Raw genomic sequence first — 19,886 nt, forward strand, 5'->3', positions numbered from 1 at the left:
ACTAAAAGCCACAGGGTTTGATCAACATTTGCTATGGAGAATAATTTCATCGGCGTTGATGTATTTGGGTAATTTAATCAGTGGAAGATTTAACTGTTTACTGCATGTATGAGACTGAATTTTCCAACTCAAGCTCAACCGCACCATGTCTGCAGTCAGCTGCAGCACTGCTCTGAATTTCTTTGACCATTTGTATAATATTTCTGCACTACCTGACACAGCTCTGACACACACAGGAGTACAAATGCTGGGGATAAGGGGTGCAATAATACATTCATAGGTCTCTGAGAAAGTCCATGATGTATAGGAAAAATTTTTAAATGTCTAGGCAGAATAAAAACAGCAGCACAACCTTTGTTACAAACTGTAAATCACACATGAAGGGGGATGAGAGTCAAACTAGAACTGAGCTTTGGACCCATGTATGGCACATAATGCTCGTACCACGCTTCAGTTCCATCACTTGCTGGTGCAAAAAACATGAGCAGGGGCAAGTAATGAGTGCATGTCTCTTGCATGTGTACATCTCTTTAGCTGCCAAAAAGAGTACAAGTTTTAGAAATTTCAGCAGGATTGGCAGTGGCTTGCTTGCCTTTGGCAAGAAGCCCAAGGTGATGTAGATTTTTGAAGGGGAGAATAGTCAGGGAGCTGGGCAGTCTCTGCACCAGTTTCCTGTATAATGTGGGTAAATCCCCTCAATGAGAGTTAGGCATTTAACGTCTTCGAAGTTCTAAGCCTTATACTCTCTCTGCATACTGATGATGTTTAATGTTGGTCTATCGTCAACATAGCCTGGTAATGAATGTCATCCCAAAATCCAGTTCCACACATCCATATTGCCTTCACAACAGACCATAATCAGACTTTTTAAACCATATCTGTTCATATAGTTGATGATGTCGATACCTTTTCAGGAAAAACAGCAAACATGTAGACATCTTGGCAGTTTAATATCAGTCACAGATTAATAGAACAATTTTGGATACAAGGGCACTCTGTGGATAAGCTCATCCAAAACTCTGCCCAGAGCAGGACCAACTTCAAATTTAGAACAGGTTACTTAGGGCCTTCTCTAGTTAATTATGAATATTTACAACTAGACCACAACATTTTGGATAATTTGTCCCAGTTTTCAATCACCCTTATGGTGATTAGTATTTCTTCAGAGGTCCCTTGTTACGACTTGTGATTTTTGCTGTGCATGTCCAAGAACAGTCTGCCTCCATCCTCTCTGTAGCTCCTTTTAGACAGCTGGAGAGAATTATTAGAACCTCCCATAGTCTACTCTCCAGACTAAACAAATCCAGTTTCCTCAGCCTCACTGTGGCTGCTGTGGACCAGCTGCTTAACCATCCCAGTCATCCTTCACTATACTCCTAGTTTGTTGATCCTTCCCTTTTGCTGAATGACGCTCAAAACTGGACACAGTAGTCTAGATACAGCCTCACAAGAGCTGAATGAAGGGGGACATTCACCTTATGCCTATGTTTCTCCTAATGCAGCTCAGCATGCAGCCTCTATCACTGCAAGAGCAAAAAGCTGATTCATGTTCAGCCTGCTGCCTACCAGGACGCCAAGTCGTCTTCTGCAGTGCTGCTATTTATCCAGTGTGACCCTAGTCTGGACTGATGTTTGGGATTATTCCAAGTCAGGTCCAGGAATTTCCATTTGTCATCACTGAACCTCATGTGGTTCTTGCTAGTGCATTTCTCTAGCCTGCCAAGGTCTTTCTGAAAGGCAGCCTTACTGCATACAGACAACTTTCCACAATTTGATTTCACTGACAAACTTGCTGAGCATTCACACCATTCTGCTCCTCAGGTCATTAGTGAAAATCTTTAGCAGTATTGGTTTTGTCATTAACCCCTGGGAACGCCGCTAGCAACCAGCCACCATTTGTACCTGGAATTGCTGGCCACTTTGTGTAAGCTCCCTTATCTTTCCAATTATCTACCCAATTTGTAGTCCACCTATTCCATTGTATCTCAGCAGTTTGGCTGCAAGGATGCTTTGGACTGCTGTGTCAAAAATAACAATAAGGCCAGGGTAGGCAGCATCCACTGCTTCCCCCTCCTCCAGCAAGTCATCTCATCACTACAGGTTCTCAGATTGGTCGCTCACAATTTGCACATGGTGAATCTGTGATGGCAATTTCCAGTCAACCTCTTGTCTTTCATGTGCCTGAACATTGTCTCCAAAAGGATTTACTCCTTTATTTTACAACGGTTATCCTGACTAGTCTGCAATTGCTCAAATCCTCCTTGCCTTGTAGATGGCCTTGACATAGTGTATAGGACTGTGAGTGAGGCAGATACCTTCTCTTATACCTCAGCTCCAATCTGTAGCTGATGCATGAAAAAAAAAAAAAAAAAAAAAGTGTAAAATGCTCAGATATGAAAATGTTACAGCCATGTACATGTATGAATTTGGAACACATACAGTATTAAAATAAATCCTAGCGGACTGTCTTTTTAAGCAAAATCAGTGACCATCAGCATGGGGTTTCTCTCCTGTCCAGTCTTGAAAGCTGTGCTTCTAAACAAGACATAGTATCAGCTGCAGTCCCTCATTTCAGTGCTCACCTCTGATTAAGATCAGTGTTTAAAGGTAAGCACATGCCTTAGTGCTATTGAAAAATGAGGATGGATTTAAGTGTAGGATTTAAGAGGGAAGAAGGAGCAAACATTGTACCCCAAGTATCCAGCTTGCTGCTCCAGTACATCTTTTTATGTCTGCCTTGCCTTTAAATTGAATCTCTGATGCAGACATTCTGTAATAATACTTCGAAGTTATTTGCATCCAGTCTACAGAACCTTTTAGTTCTAGTTTTAAATTAAGGACGCCGGTGGTTTCAGTCCTTGATAAGTAAAGCAGCAGGATTTCACACCAATCACACCAAGGCTCGCTTACGTTTTAGTCACAGCAGTGAAGAGATGCATGAATCTGACTGTACTGTAAAATCTCATTGTTATATGGATGAGGAAATAGACTGGCTCCAGACAGTAAAACAATCCCGAGATAGGGAAAAAAAATGCATATTGAAGCTTTCAGCAGAGTTATTCAGAGAAAAATGTGTTCTTTTGTTATAGGGGTTGCAAACCATGCTCTAAAGCTAATTAGGCAATAGGAACTGTTCTTGAGTGTCAGCAGGATACTACTAGAGTACTGTACACGTACTTTAGAGATGTTGCACACTCGCCTTGTCCCACCGAGCATTGGATTTCAGTAGAGCAGAGTCAGAAAGAATGTGTTTACCTCCAGACATTTTTTATTTTTTTTTTGAGGATGATTTGTGTAGCTCTTAAACCTGTTACCTGATACCTGAAGTGTGATATGGCAAAGTGCAGAATTCACATTTTAAATGAAAGCTCTGGATTTGGGGGTCCTGAGAACTATTGACAAGTCATTATTAAAATTCTATGAATATGAAACTAAGGAGAATTCATGCAGTTGTATTGGAAAATTTCCCATACTTTCTTTTTCAAAATTAGTTCAACATGGAAAAATACACTAAAAATGTGTTTGTTTTTTTCCACTGATTGATTTCAGAATTCCTGAGAAATGCATCTGTTGAAAGCCTTGAGCCCTCATAATAAACAGCTGAGCTTTTCACATTGCATAAAGCAAGTTATCCTAATTATCTGGTTATTCCCTCCTATGCTTTGAGCAAGTCAACAGCTCTCTACAGTACTGACTCAGCTACAGTCTAAGAGATCCTGCAAAGACTTCTGAAAGTCATCAAAACTAGGCTTTTGAGGGCCAGTGAGTATAGCCTTTCCTCCAGAGAAAGCCCTCTGCCAGGTCACCCTTGCCATTTAAATCGAGCAGCTTAAGCACTGGAACTAATACATGTGACACTGTCTCTGCAGGAAGGACCCCACCCTGGTCCTTGAAATGTTGGTGCTGTCTCTCTCTGCCAGTCCCTTTGCAGAGACTCATTCCTGTGCTGATAACACAGCAGTGATAATAGGTATCAGCTCAATGCAGGAATGAGAACTGTTGAGCCTCAGGGGAAATTTAGTCTGTGATAGAGCACATTTTGTTCTGTCCCCTGAACATCTTCGCCTGGACAGAGATGCTGGTTCACATTGCCTAGGTCTGGGCCCTCTTTAATGACCAGACTGTTGCCAGAAGCCTTGTTTGCTGTGTTACCTCAGTGGGAGGCATGGTAATCAAGGGCTGAATTAAACCTTTGAGCATTTTCTTCTAATTCAGTCTAGAGATGCACCATCGACATAATGCCATTCCTGTCCACATGCCTGTCCTGGTAGGAACCTACTGGTATTGATATCCGTTCCCTTGGATTGCTGCAGGACAGAATGTGGATGGCCTGGGCATTCCCCTCAAGAAATCTAATCATTCATCAAGGCAGAATATTTACTGCTCTCTTTTTTCTTTGATTATTTTTCACTTCATGCCAAACATTTGAAATTAATATTAGCCAGATAGTGCTTTGCTTTATCTGCCTTGATGGCAGAGGTCCTGGTGAGAATGTTCAGAGGAGTGTGAAACACTTCCCTGTGAGAAGAATTAGCCTGAGAGGCTGCAATGAGAAGGGGTGGCTTTGAAGAATGACAGTGGAGAACAAAATATCACCTGTTAAAACAAAAAAAATCAATATTCCCTGGTCTTCTAAGTCCTGACTGTGGACATTTGGGATGTATTTTTCTCCCAGTGCATGAGTATACCAACAGTCCCATTGATTTTGTGCTTATATCAGGAGGATGATCTATACCACTTCTGGAGAGATGCTAGCTCTCTGGACAGAACCACTGAGATTTCATGGCGAGATGTATCACAACTGCTATAAAATCACAATTTATCTGTTAAATTTCCTTTGACTGAGATAACACCTTGCCAGAAAACTGAAGTTGCTATGATTTTGTGTAACAGTACTCATGACATTTATGTACCCTTGCCTCTTGCATATCTGCCATGAACCAATGAGTATCTCAAGGCCAGAATGTAAAGGTGGATGATATTTACAAATCACAGCTTTTTCCATAATTTACTTTGTGACAAGGGCTGAGTCACGGACAAAATGAAATGCAGTAGTGCTCCTGACTTTTCTGGAGATTTTCACATGTTTATAGCACAGCACAAGCATAGGTGAGCTCAGTTCCAGAGGTGGTGGTGAGCTATTAAAGATGTCTGTGAAAATCCAATATGTTCACAAACACTGTACTGTTGTCTCAGTCCTCATTTAAACCATTCCTGTTTTGCTGTTTATATACCTGTTAGCAACTACTATCTGGAGTGGGAGGGGATTATTTTTTGTTTTCTGTACCTCCACTCATTTTGTTATTTTTATTTGTTCACATTAATTTATCTTCTGATTGTAATTTAAGTAGCGATTTATCACTGATAAAAAAATGAGTGATCTGTCAGTGAGAAACTGTTTCTGATTTTCATTTTTCTATTTTTTCCTAAAATCCTGAAATGGATTTATAGAAGTTTTTTGAGTTTTATTTTAGCTTTGCAAGATAAAGCTAGAAACAGCACTTAAACTTACAGTTGATTGTCTATAAGTCATTTTTATGGTTGGCTTTAATACTTGTTTCCATGATACATCTCACAGAGACACCAGGCATTTTAAACATCAACCAACTATTGGCATTCAATGAAGCTCATTAGTTTTAATTGTATCTCTTTGTATGCCTATTATAACAGCACTTAAAGGCTGAAATTAATATTGTTCAGATTGATTTAGGCAGCTAAAAGTGAGGTATGTAGACTCTATCCACAAACAATACAGACAGGCAATTCAGGAAAGCAAGGGGTGTCACCTGTCTTAACGGCCCTTTTGAGGAAGGGATGAATCGCTCTACAAAGGCATTTCTCTACTGGCCAAAGGAAGAGCTTTGTTTAAAATGTTTGCCCTTTGTATGCCTACAGTTGGGCAAAAAATTGTGCCCAAAATAAAAAATAACATCATCTCAATAAGTAAAGTATAATCAAGGAGGGAAGAGAGTGGTGGAGGTGGAATCTCTCACACAAGGTTTCAGCAGATAGGAAACAGAGCAAATAAAATAACCAGTCTTGAGCTTTCAAGCCAATATTTTATTACAAGCTTTGCCATCACCTTTAGAGTCTGTGTGAGCCCTGCCGCGGGAGTTGGTGTGGGAAGTATAAGAGACGAGATGACCACCTGTAATGACTTAAAATTGGTGTGTTTATGTTTATCTAGTCAGAAATCACTGCTGTACTTCATGTGTTTTCCAACCAGTGCCACATCATTTGGTGTTGTTGGCTGCCCAGGGAACAGTATGAACTGGAGGGGTGGATGTCTCATTCAGTCCCTTCTAATGAACTCTCTTTTGCATTACAGTTGACCTGGACAGGCTGAATGATGATGTGAAACGTTACAGCTGCACTCCAAGAAACTATTCTGTCAATTTAAGGGAGGAACTGAAGCTGACAAATGTAGTTTTCTTCCCTCGCTGCCTCCTCGTCCAGCGCTGTGGAGGAAATTGTGGTTGTGGGACTTCGAATTGGAAATCCTGCACATGTGTGTCAGGGAAAACAGTGAAAAAATATCATGAGGTATTTTTACTCTTTTTCTTTTCTTTGGTACCTCTTTTGTTTATTTATTGCTTATGTGAATTCTGAAAGCTTTTCTTGGACCAATGTGTGCAGCCATGTTATTTATCATGTTGCATCTGCAGTGTGAAGATGAGCAAAAATTGCTAATTGTAGTGAATATTTAAGTGAATGCTCACTGTGATCAGTGTTATTCCTAAAGTGAAGGTTCTGCCTGGGCTTCCAGACAGGCTCAGGTAGCCTGAGGGTGGAGCATCCCTTAGTCAGTGGCATTGCTGTTGCTGTCCATGCTAGATACCAGCTTGGTGCCTCGTGGAGCAACTTTCACACCTTATGTTGCAGTAAGCATCTGTACACAAACGAACAGTGGTTACAAACAACTATATATTTTTTTTCAGTATTTTTTTTCAATATTATTTTTTAGTAACACAGAGATATGTTCCTTGAGGCATTTAACTGTGCTTCCTCTTGGTTTACACTGTATCTTTTAAACTTATGATCACGCTAGGAAATGACAATTAAGTTGCTTATAAACTCTCTTCCCTTCCAGATTTATTACCCATAGGAAGCAGCTGAATATTTCAGCCTTAGTTTTTTTCCCACTCAGCATTTTTTTCATCCAAAACTCTGCATGAGAACAAAGTCCATTATATTTATTTGTAATCCATTCAGAACAACAAGTTTCCCTTGTTGGAGCGAACAAGGAAAGAGAATTAGAGATAATTTTTTATTCTCTCCTCTGAATCAGCATTTTCAAAACCAGACAGGAACAATGTTCACCAAGTGAACATATCCAGGAAACTTGGTATGATCCTTTCAGTGTCTGAAGGTATGTAGCTGTGTGCCATGTTGACTTAAGTTTCTGACACATATCTCTTTTAAGAGCTTTGATTTGCCACTTGGCTTAAGTCTTCAGTGAAAGTGAACTTCATGGACTTTTAATCTGGAGGTAATGTGTGCTCATAATGGCTTTAACCTGGGAGAGCCTAAGGCTGAAATAGCAGGAGTCTGCTGAAGGTCAGACTGTTTTCCTCACTGTGAATGGTGAGGTTACCCTTTTCCAAGGTAAAAGAGTTTTCTCACAATTAGCTGCAGCATATGGCATACTCCACATCATCTAGGACTAGAGAATAGTTAATATTTTATTTAATTTTAAGCAAGATGCAGGGGATGACCCTGGTAATTACAAAGCGGAAAGTCTTATCTCAGTGGTAGAAAAGTTAATTGGAAAAAAATTAATAGGTATAAAACACCTAGATGACTGTGAGCTGATAAAATGAAGCTAGAATGCTTTACATATGAATAAATATTTATACAGCACCATACCATTGTACAAGAATGCTAAAAGGCCTGGCACCTCCTTCAGAGAGCTGACAGTCTACCAGACAAGATCAGTCATAGATTTGATAAATAGCAAAGCAGTGGAAGAGATGAACAATTTGCTACATAGGAGCGACTATCTGTGGGTGTCCCCGGTATGGGGATTAAGTGTTATTTCATGTATGATCAGTCCAGAAGGAAGTGAACAGTGAGTGGCAAAAATGACAGATAACACAAGAGATAAAGTACTGTTTTTCAGAAGACCTGTGAAACTACTTATAAATGCAGTTTAGAAAAGCAGCAAGCATTGGGACAAGCAGTCTCAACTATTTATTCATATAGCACTGTGCATGAGAAGGGAGGAGGGAGAAATGAGGGATGGAAACTGGACCAAAGGTTGAGTAGTGAATCAGTGTGAAGAGCTTCAGGAAAACATTTGTTTAGCACAGAGGTAGTGGGAAAAAAAAAGCAAGCAACAGTATTCTGCAGAAGCAGAGGTGAATAGAGAATAGCACACCAAGTATTTACTACGGCCACAGATAAATAGGTGGGGTACTTGTATGGATTTTGACTGTTGGTGCTTAGAAGGATACGGGCAGAAGCATAAGAGATACATAGAAGCAGAAAATATACAGCAGTGGAGATACAGCAGAAGACACTTATCAAAAGCATTTTTAAGAAAAGTGGCTCAAAAGTTTGGAACAATTGCATTTAGAAAAAACACAGTAAAAGATTAAAAAATTAAAAAAAAAAAAAAAAAAAAAAAAAAAAAACACTACCTACAGGAAATTCAGGTCTTCCCAAATAATCTCCTTTAAAAAAGACCAAGTGCAGTCAAAGATATTGAAATAGAACTAATTTCAAATGATAAAAAGGATTTTATTTTTTTTTTCACAGTAAATCTATATGAAATTTCAAAACTTAAATATAAGAGTTGGGCATAATTCAAATTCAGAAGGATTCTGAGAGAATTAGAAGCAAAATATAAGCTAAAGAATCTTGTGTCATATCTGTGTCAGAGCTTAAGCCAACTGTTGACAGCAGCTAGAAAAAATGTTGGTTGCAAACGTTGTCAAGTAGTTATTTTTTATCAGCTGTTTGGGAGCATCTGGTGCTGGAACACTGGAATATCACACCAAGTGGGTACTGGTCAGAACCAAGATGTCACAGCATACCAAATTAATCACTAAAGTCAAGAAATTCAATATTAACATTAATACACCACTGCTTATTTATTTCACTGGTCCTTTGTTCTCTGAAAACGGTGAATTTAAAGCAGTGTTTCAGCTTTAGCATTGAATGGTTTTTGTAAGTTTAAATTTCAATTTAATCCCTGAGGTATGAATTAACAGCTCACTGAACAGAAATTTAGCCAAGTGGCTGCCATTAAAATGAATGAAAGTCATGCAGATAAATTCATATATGACATATAAAGGTATATCCATTACTTTTAGTCCACAATATTTTCCACTTTATTATTATTATTATTATTGGTAGGGGCAGGTAATCGGTTTTATTCTTTATTCATTTTCAACTCTTAACTTTAATTTTATTTAAATGTCTGGCAGTAAAAGTGCAGAGGAGGGGCTTCTCGACATGCCGATTTTAGAACCATGTATCTGCTTTACCCTTTTCGAAGCCAATTTGAAACCCACTAGCTTTAATCAAAAAGCCTTTAGTTGCACGACAAAGGACAGAGTTTCACACTTTAAGAAGTTCCCCGGAGGTGTTAATTTTGTTAAAATTCTCTGCCTTCTGCTCCAGGAGAAGGTCAATCAGATTCAAATGCAAGTCTCAATTACTTTGATTCAATTGCAAAAGACACCAAAAGTACAAGATAGTGGAGCAAAGGAATTGTTTATAGCAGCTGAAACTGAGTTGTGCAGATACCATATTTTTTTTTTCTTGCCAGGTGAAATTTGCCTAAACACTGTCCTAGAGTTTCATCTACCAAATTCCTGGACCCACCAAAGCAGCTCACCCTACACATAGATATGTTTGTTCTGAACAGTAAAAAAACGACTAGAAAACACATAACAGTTGTCTGTCATTTCTGAGCTACCCCGCATTCTGCGTGAGGAAGACAAACAGGCAAATTTTCCAGAAGCAATGGGCTGCTTTTCATCTTTGCAGCCAGTGTCTCACAGTAGCAGAGCTGCAGCATGCAGGCAGCTCTGGGGACACAAACGCCCAGCATGCGTGTTGAGAGGCTTAGAGTCCAGAGAGATTTCAAGGTTATCGTCTTATGCTCATGATGTTTTTTAGTTCCTACTCAAAGCCTTATGCTGTACTCATCACCAAGGTCTCTGAGCACTCCCTCCTAGTATCTCAGGACTAATAGCAATCACATTTCCCCAAGCTGCTACTGCTGCTACAGTTCCTTGAACAGACTATAGCTCTTTCCTATCACATCCAATTGTAAGAAATAATGCAACAGCGGGGAAAAAGAGAAAATGAGAATGCCTCAATAAGGGGTATATTTTTATTTACTGCCCTGGGAAATGCTAATAATAAGACCTTGGGACTTTTTTTTTTTTTTTTTTTTAACTTGGAAGTCTGCCATAACTTTACCAAACTAAAACTTGAGTAAACAGCTAGTTTTATGGGTGTTTTTTTTTTTTTTTTTTTTTTTTTTTTTTTTAAACAGAGTCTTGTGATGCTCTTTGGTTTTCCGCAGCTTCTGGGCTTGCTTGAAACGAGAGCTCCTGGACAAATACGCATGATTTACCACATAGTTAGCGTCACGAACCCTGCAAACCAAACAGGACAAGAGCTGGCAACTTCTCAAAATGTCCCTGACAGCCTACCAGAACAGATCCTGAGCTACGGTGCAGGGCTCCATGCAAAGACAAAGCAAATCATGGAAATGAATGCAGTACTCCTTAATCAAATACTCACATCTGACTTGCTAAAGGGAAACTGAAATGAAAGGATGTTTTCTATTGCAGTGCATTTCTTCAGAAGTGCCTGCGGCTGCCCTTTAAGGAGAGATGGACTCTGAAGCTGGAGATGACCCAGCCCAGAGAGGCCAGGACTTGGTGCAGCTAGATCTCCAGGAGTGCTTGTACCTCACAGAAACATGAAATCAGTATCCCCATCTTATTGCTGTAACTGATGAAATGTTAAATGAGTTTCCGTGAGGAATAAACACTTTTAAGGTAGCAACCAGAATTTGTCACCGTGTATAAACCTCCACTAACACTGTACTCTGCAACACAGCTAAAAGACACATAAGGAAAAATAAAGTGGTGAAGCTGATTGCATCTCTCTTACCTACTTACTTTCTCAATGGTAAAGATTGATGCACTTTTCACTGTATATGTTGCTTTGTTCTGGTTTGGGTTTTTTTTTCAGCATTATAATATATTCAAGTTTCATGCTGACTGGAGTTTGCTTTCACAGGACATACACACAAATAATTCTCAACCACAAGGTTTATATTACTGTTAGTGTGGCAAACTCCTAACCACTCACTGCCCTGGGAGAGGCACCAGGCACCTTGAAGTACCTGCACAGCACTGAGCCTTTACACAACTTGCTGGGGCACAGAAACAGCTTTAGCCAGACCCAGCACAGTAAAGGGGGAAACGAGACAGTACAGAATGTTACTGGGAAGGAATGAACACAGGAGAAAGTAAAGAGATGATATGGGACTTCAGTAAGACAGAAGAATTCTTGCAATGGATTTGCATTTAACTAATGCAATTTGGTGTTGCCTGGGCTTTTTTTTTTTCTCCCTTCTTTCTTCTCTTTTTCCACAGGGAAGTGAGAAGCAAACCTTAAGGAGGCGCTTGAGAGACTAGACAGTAATTCTCATGCTGTCTTAACACAGGGAAACATAAGATAACTTGACAAAGATAATACAACAAAGGAAATTGATTGAGGGATTAAAAAGAGCTAGCATCATCAAACCAATGTGCAAGGATTGTTGATTGGTGTGATTGTTGTATGTCCTGGAGGTGATAGTACATGTATGAATGAGACAAAAAGATTGTTATGGTAATAAAGGCACAGAATTAACCTAACAAGAGTTAATACATAGAAATATTGTACAAGAAGCTGCAATGGGATTTATTTGGAATGCAAATGCAAGGAAACAGAATGAGTCAGAAATGACTGCTAGATTGCAGGAGGAGCAGTGAGAGCAAAGTAGTACAGGGAGAGAATAAATGTTGATTTTTGACTAGATTAAAATGAAGGTTCTTGGGATGACATCTGGAAGTTAAGCTAATTAGACAGCTGCAATACAGGTCTGGGCAGACTGAGGCAATTTGGGAACAGGGAACACCTGTATCTGTCAGTGAAAAGCAATAGCTGGAGCCATAATGTTTGACAAGATGATCAAAAGTGAGGGTCTTGTTGATGTCAAGTACATAAAAAACATTGTAGCTTTGGTGACTCTTTCAGATGCTTGAGTTTTAAGCCAAGTATTTTTTCCCCGTGTTTGCTGTGCTACAAACAGTTGTTTCTGATTCATACAGATCAAAAAATAATAATTAAAAAAAAAAATAGAAGCAATAATCCCGACCACATTTAATAATCCCTTAGTTGTAATGCTACCACTGATCAACAAAAGAACCCTTTTTTATTTTTTCTTGTTCCTGATATCCTATAATTATTCTGAGTAAGAAAGAATACAACTTTAGGTCTGTTGTTATTTTAGGCTACATTCCTACTAGAATAAAGGTTCTTATGCTAAATTATGAACCACATTCCCATGATGCTGGCTTTGTTATGCTAAGGGTATAGCTAAACTATGTGTGACCTTGGATTAGATAACTTTTAGAAATTGCTGAGTAAGATTTTTCATTTGTATCAGAACTTGGATCTCTGTTGATGTTTTGCACTTTGGATGTGTCCTCTTTCATGAGCCTCAGACAAATGTAATTTGGTTTGCATGCTAGAATGATGGTATTTTTAGATGAGCAAAAGGAGATTAGATAATGCTGCATAGCTGCAAGTTAAAATAAATTCTGCAAAGTACAAATTTCACTATCTAAAATAGCATCCAGAGTTGCTCTTCATCCTCTATCACTGAAATATGAAGCTAACCAATATTTGGTAAACTGTAGTCATGTTGATTATTTGTAGTCTCCTTAGCCTAGTCAGAAAAAAAAAAAAAAAAAAAAAAAAAAAAAAAAAAACTATTTTAAATGAGGCATCAGATCTTCATTGTTATTTAAACTACTGATTAAGAATTTAACAAATAATATTAGTGAAGTCAGTATAAATAAATACTAATATATAAAGTAAATGATAATAAATTAAAAATGGATACGAGCAATTAGATACATTTTTCTTGCTGCTGTTATAAGTGTTGGCTGGGTTCCCTATTGCTCCTTGCTTTTTGTTAGAACAGAAATCACCTATAATGGACTTCTATGGCTAAATGTTGCTTGACTTCAAAGGCAAATAATACTTGGTTAGGAAGGAGTGGTTTTCCCCATCTAGCTCTACTCATTTAAAGCTGAGAGTCCAGCCATTGGGCTCCTCTATTGGTCAATGGAGTTAGCCCCACCACACAATTCCAGAGACAGGTGTTTCAGGTGAATTGTTCTCCAAAATTACCTCTGTTGCTGCTTCTACTGGAGAAGTGCTGGGCATGGGTCAGGGTGAAGACACCATCTCCAGATGGGTCCTTTCCCCAGCCGACATTATCTCTCTGCTCTCTTTAGCCCTCGAACAGGCCCCGCTGATTCTGACATCAGGTTACAAAGTATTTTTATAGATCTGAGGTTAAAGGGGCCATTGGCCTTGACCTCCCATGCTCCACAGTCCACTGTAGAGCACCTTACTGCCCCAAAGCAAGCACCAAGCTTGTACTATAGACTTACTAGGAAGGCTGCTGTTTCTTGATGTCCTCGGACTGAGATCAGAAACCACTTAGCTCCTTGGAGGGCTGTCCAAGTGTTGAGTTGCCCTGACTTAAACAGCTGTTCACTAATTCCACACTGAGTTTATCTGGCTTCAGATTCCAGGTGCTGTTTTTGGTGATGGCTTTAGTCTTTAGTTAAGAGAATCCTTCACAATCTGGAATCCGAATTTAATGCACAATCAGTTAGTAAGACTCCTGGCAGAGAGCATTTTCTTTCTATTTCCTTCACCACCACCACAACATAAAATTATGCAGTTGTCACAGTCATTTGACCCTGAAACTTCTCAGATGATCAGTCACACCTACAAAAAGTGCTGTCTGGCATAGTGGCATGCTCATGTGGTTATCCACATGTAAAATGTAACAAGGCACTGATTCTCTTTTTCATATTACCTATAAACACTGAGTCTAGCTCAGATGTTAAGTCCCATGTATTGCTTTTATGCTTTTATGTATATATATATATACACACTGTTTTAATAGCTTTATGACCATAATTAACTCAGTGTTTGATGAGGGTGATATGGCTGTAGTTACATTCTTTTTGAGGCAATGATTTGAACAGCTGAGGCACTGCATTTTGATTAGTAGTGACAGACATTGCTCCTTTAATTTGAAAGCTGCAAACATTTTTTTCTACCACACAAAATAAAGCTTTTGAACATTCCATGTCCTTCCTTATATCCATATTTTTATGGCAGAGATGCTTCTGATCTCATCAAAAAGGGAGCAATAAAGGGTCCTAAACAAAATTTCTTTGAACTATTTTCATTAATTCAGTAGTTCCTCACCTTTAAGGAGCTGACCATGAAATGAATAAACAGCAGCTATTTTCAAAATAAAGGGTTTTCTTTCAACTACTGTGGTCACCAGAAATGGCCTTATTTCCTGATTCTTTTCAATTCTCTGTATTTAGTTGAAACTAAAACTATTAGATGGAAGCTAGACTGAAAGCTTTGAACATCAGTTCTGTGATCAGCTATTAAAGCAGTCCAATTTCAGCTGTGTTCAAACACTTCTTTCCTGTCTTGTCTGAGGAAATGTCTGCCAATTCATTTTTCTACTCTTATCAGCAAAGCCCATATACAGTGCTCGTTTCTTAATATAAAACACAAGGAAAATCCCCAATCTGTCAGGAGGTCTGTTAGCTTAAATACAGCCCACATCTTTGCTCTCATCCGATTGCATACTTTCATTTGCTCTCAATTGAAAAAAGCATATCTACCTACCTACAATCTTGCAAAGAACCAGTCGTCTGAATTTGTCAGGTTTTGATGAAAGTCTTCCTTAACTAAAGAATTCTATCATGGGTTTGGCTTCAGAAGCTGTACTTCATTTTAAAAGTCTGTTTTCCCTAAAAAAGAAAAAAGAAAAAAAGAAAAGAAAAAATAAAAAAAGCATGTTTGAAGATGCAGTCTGTTTTGAGCTCTGTAATAACCTCAGTAGCCAGATTACATTCATTTCCTTTCTGTTTTGGATGACAATGTGGTACAGTGAGTTGTCTGGGATCAGGATTTAGGGCCTATATTGAGGCAGTCAATGTTCAAAATTCAAATCCATTATATTTTTTTCTTTGTTTCTAATGGCATGTCTCTACATTTCTAAAGGTTTCACAACAGGTGAAAACACCATATCTGTACTTTGCTTAGGCACAGTCCTTCCTCTTAGTAGTACATAGGTTAAACATGAATTATATCACAAAACGGAGGATGTTCAGTGTTCCTCTCTTTTGTTACATCCCACAGCCTTCCTACCCTCTAGGCATTACCAGTGGACAACAAACTCTCTCATCCTGAAGGCTGCTCACCCTTGCTTTCCCCACCAGCTCTCCCAAACATTCATGGTTAACCTTTGGCAAGTCATTCAGACTACTTTTTGGGGCTTCCTAATTCTATTGAAGCTGCCAATATTTTGTCAATCTGCTGTCCAACCTTTTTCCTTCTCCTTCCCCAAATCATTTCAATTCTTGTATGATGTTTTGAGGTCAATGTACAGAGAGTACTTGGTACAAAAATGAGGTTATTCCTTGAGTGACAGCATGATCTGTTAATTAGGGGGTCTGTTATTCAGTCTTTAAGATGAAGGTGTTTCTGTGGTTGAGACACTAATGGGGCTTCAGTGGTCCACTCCCCAGCTGATCAGTGATTTTGGCAGTTCACAGACAAGATGGATTTCTCTCCACCTTTTGAACAAGCAAGACAAATCTAGATGGTGTAGAAGTGCCTTGGCCAAGCCAATATGGCTCACAACAGCCATAGGGATGAGATGATTGGCTCTAGCATCTTACCAGCACATGGTTTCTGGTTTCTGGAATGGCTTGATTGAGTTGCTTTGGCAATTGGTAGTTCTTCTACTGATCTGTAGAGAGCCTTGAAGAAATAGTTTCATATTCTCCATCCACTGAAGTTTGATAATGATGCATATCTTTCTGTGGAGTGTGCTTTGAGATTTAGGGAAAAAATGCTATAGGAGGGTTAAGATGTTCTTGGTTTTTTTACTCAACTTCTGTACTTGATCGAAACTAATACTTGAGTTTTAGGGCAGTAATTTGAAATTATTACCTTTTCTGTTAAACTACTACAAGCATTTCAACAACTAGTGGTGATATGAGCTTTTAGACAGATACTCAACCTCCAATGGTGGGCTCACTAAGCATGCCCAAGCAAAATGCCATCCTCCTCAACCTTTGCCAGTCCCTTTTTCACATACATATGCTATCACAGAAGATGAGATAGGACTCAATATTATGGCTGTTTTCCACATCTTCACACCATTTTCTATGAAATCATATATTCATATAATAATTTGGTTTGGAAGACATTTCTGGGGGTCATCTAGTTCTATCTCCCATTCAAAGCAGGGAGAATTTCAAAGTTATAAATGTTATGAAAAGTCAGATTCTAGAGAAACTCAGTGGTATCTGGGTGAATATTTTGCACAAGCTCCATTCATATCCTTCTGCCTCCAACAGGCATTTCATTTTTGGACCAATTCTAATGATGTATACTTCAGAACTTTAAAAATGTTTTTAAAAATGTTCCTTGTTCTTTAGAGCAGAAATATTATACAAGTGAGAGAAGGGACAGAACAATTCAAATATATATGGGACTGTAAAGACAAACCAAAGGAAACATGCTTGATAATCAACATGCGAAGGGGCAGCTCTGGACATGGTTAGGGAACTGCACAATACAAAGATAACTGATGTAGAAAATAATCCAATCTGTCAAAGCTCCAGGAAAAACAATACAGCAGGGTGTCACAGAGTGGGAAAAAAAAAGAAAAAAAAAAAAAAAGAAAAAAAAAAAAAAGCTGGAATTATAATTAAAATATGTCCAATTAACAGAAAATAAAATCTGAGCTCCAAGGTAGAATCCAATAACCATTCCAGTCCAAAAGGGGGAAACAAATAAACACCAAAGTACAAATATATTGCCAAGACAGACTACCTAAACATTATCTTGTGAGTATGCAGGTGTATGTGTCCATGGGAAAGGGTGTTGGTGCAAGCTGCAGATGAGGCTGGTCAGGGTGGTATCCTTAGGGCCCCAACACTCTCATCCTTTTATTTCTAGCAGCATTTTCTAATTGATGCTTTTCTCTTAATCCTGCCAGGTGCTGAAATTTGTCCCTGAGGCTGGGCATCCTCGAAGGAAAGGTAGAACCAGGAACAACATGGCTTTAGTAGATATACAGTTGGATCACCATGAGCGCTGTGATTGTGTCTGCAGTTCAAGACCACCACGATAAAACAAAACCAAAACAAAACAACAACAACAACAACAACAAGAAAAGAGAGAAACAGAAACAGAGAAAGAGAGAAAGAAAGAGAGAAATAAAAAACCCAAGACCCACTAATTGCAGCTTACCAGACATTTACTTTTAAGCGGGATTGCTCTGAGGACCTTTATTCACTAATCACTTGAACTTTGTTATTAGCCTGCCTTTGCAATTAGCAAAAATGATTAAATAATTGTTGTGTTTCAGTATAGCCATGTTGATTAGTGCCACGGCAGCTAAACAGGTATATCATAGATTTATATATCAGCATCCAAGAATATAGGGTTATGGTTTTCTATAGCTAGATTCTGAGGGTTGAGATTTCAAGAGCTCACTTGCAGTCCTTAGGCACACAATAACGCCCACTGATATTGTGGTAATGAAAGAGCATTTGTTGTGTTTCTGCACATCTCTCACTCAGTATTTCCTATACTCAAATTCTGCTGCCATTTCTACTTGCTGAACTCTCCTGACTGGCAGTAGGGTTTTGTGGGTATAAATGAAGAGAGAATTTGAGCCTGTATGATTGGAAAAGGGTTAATCCAGCTTTAAAAAACGAACTTCCCAGTGTTCCCTCCCAGCACAGTAAGATGCAATGAGGAAAATCCATGACTACATGAAATCTAACACTAGTAGAGTCAAATCTCACTGTCTGTACTTGAGCAAACCTTGTGCTGAAATTACTAAATGCTTTGTGTGATCTGGGACACTAGTGGTGGTAGGGGGTACAGAGGTGGGTACTTTTGCCACGATGACTCCACAGGAACCATCGTCCATGTGCTTCTGCAAGCACAGTGAAATGGGGCTCCCTTCACATCCCCAAGTAAGTCCCTGTGGCCTGGGCCTGATTCTGATCTCTACCCACCTGAACTGGACTCCTGCCACTTGCCCTGAGCAAGTTGCCCAGGAAGGGCCCTCTCTATATGAAAAGCAAGATAGAGCTTCCCCAAGTCCCCCCCTCACTGTATTTGGGGGCGTGTTGTGTCTCCTCAAGCAAGTGATGAAATAGGGCACTTGTTTGTTGAAAATATGATTTGTTTTGCAGTTGTGTTACTGGGAAACTAAACTGTGTTTGAGATTTAATTATCGTTATTTGGTTTGGGGTTTGTTTGTTTGTTTGTTTTAAATATGGATTATTATAACTTTGTCATATATCCATTAATCTTAGTTATCTGAGGCTAGTTGTCTCACTTCAGCTATGTGTATTGCCATGGTTAAACTGTTGACAGTGAATTTCTTTTTGATTGCATTTTGTTGAGGCATATTAGCTCATTAAGCAATGTCTGTCTGTCATGGAAAATGTGCATCATTTATTAACTTCCACAAGAATATTAGTAAACACCACCTCGTAATAAAATAAGCACTTTACAAGCTACAGCATAGCTTCCTATGCCTTTTAAAATATTATGAAAGTGCTCTAGATGAAAATAAAATAAAACAAAATAAAATAAAATCTTTCCAAAATAGCTTTAAAGGCTTTAAAATGCTGCTCCAAAAGTTGTTCAGTGTAAAACACAGACAGCTTTAGGTCTGTGAAAGAACTGGAGTTCTTTCATGAATGTAACAGAGAGAATGGGGTGGCACATTTAATGGCTGAGGTTTTATATTTAATAGCAGACATAGACTGCATTGGTCCATCTTGTTTATGTTGCCTCTTGTGTTTCTGCCTCTCTGAAAGAGCAAAGTAGTTTGACAATAGCGTGTCATAATTAGTGAAAACTGTTATATGCTATAGTATAATATTGAAAGCCCTTAAGGTGTGTTTTAGCAATACACAATTTTATGTTTCATAATGTGCAGTATTGTTCAGACTTAGCCTCTCTATCAGCTCAAGTATTTTATAAGTGCTTTTTTTATAATTTTAACAAAACTTTGCTGAAACATCCCTTAGAAATGTTGTGTTGCTTTTCCTCCTGTACTTTAACATTTAAGACTCAAAATATGTGGGGTTTTTATTATTATTATTTATATTAATTTTTCCTCTCTGGCTCCCAGATGTCTATTTAAAAATGCTCCCAAATGCTGTGTTGGGAGGTGATTCATCATTTTTCACAGCAATTCATTTTAAAAGAACAACACTGTAACCAAAGACTGCTGGCTTCACTTCTTTTCAGGGCTGTTTAAAGAAGACTTCATTCTTTGTCTGTCTCTAGCTTTATAACAAGATTGACCCAGACCTTCCATAATTTTCAGCTAATTTGGAAATAAATTTGCATGTCAGACCTTGACAGTACTGATTGTTTAAGAGACACTCTTTCTAATGCATATTCCTGACTGAATTGTGCTTGAAGTATGCTTAAGCACTCTAGCCTAATAGTACCAGTGCTAGGAATCATCTGTCTCACATAATTTTGTGCCTTGAGGGATCCTT

At 38.7% G+C, this 19,886-nt stretch overlaps 1 protein-coding gene across 3 annotated transcripts in view; it reads left to right on the top strand.

The window, feature by feature from the left end:
* The window catches only part of PDGFD (platelet derived growth factor D), a 140,921-nt gene extending 123,387 nt beyond the window's left edge, over positions 1-17,534 (top strand). For all 3 annotated transcript variants that reach the window (XM_032190312.1, XM_032190324.1, XM_032190318.1), the window contains 2 exons: positions 6,329-6,543; positions 17,351-17,534. In XM_032190312.1, the coding sequence (XP_032046203.1) occupies positions 6,329-6,543; positions 17,351-17,485 (350 nt within the window). In that variant the 3' untranslated portion in view covers positions 17,486-17,534. The remainder of the gene's footprint in view (positions 1-6,328; positions 6,544-17,350) is intronic.
* The last annotated feature ends 2,352 nt before the right edge of the window (positions 17,535-19,886 follow it).

Source organism: Aythya fuligula, chromosome 1 (assembly GCF_009819795.1).
Source record: "Aythya fuligula isolate bAytFul2 chromosome 1, bAytFul2.pri, whole genome shotgun sequence".
Taxonomy (NCBI): Eukaryota; Metazoa; Chordata; class Aves; order Anseriformes; family Anatidae; genus Aythya; species Aythya fuligula.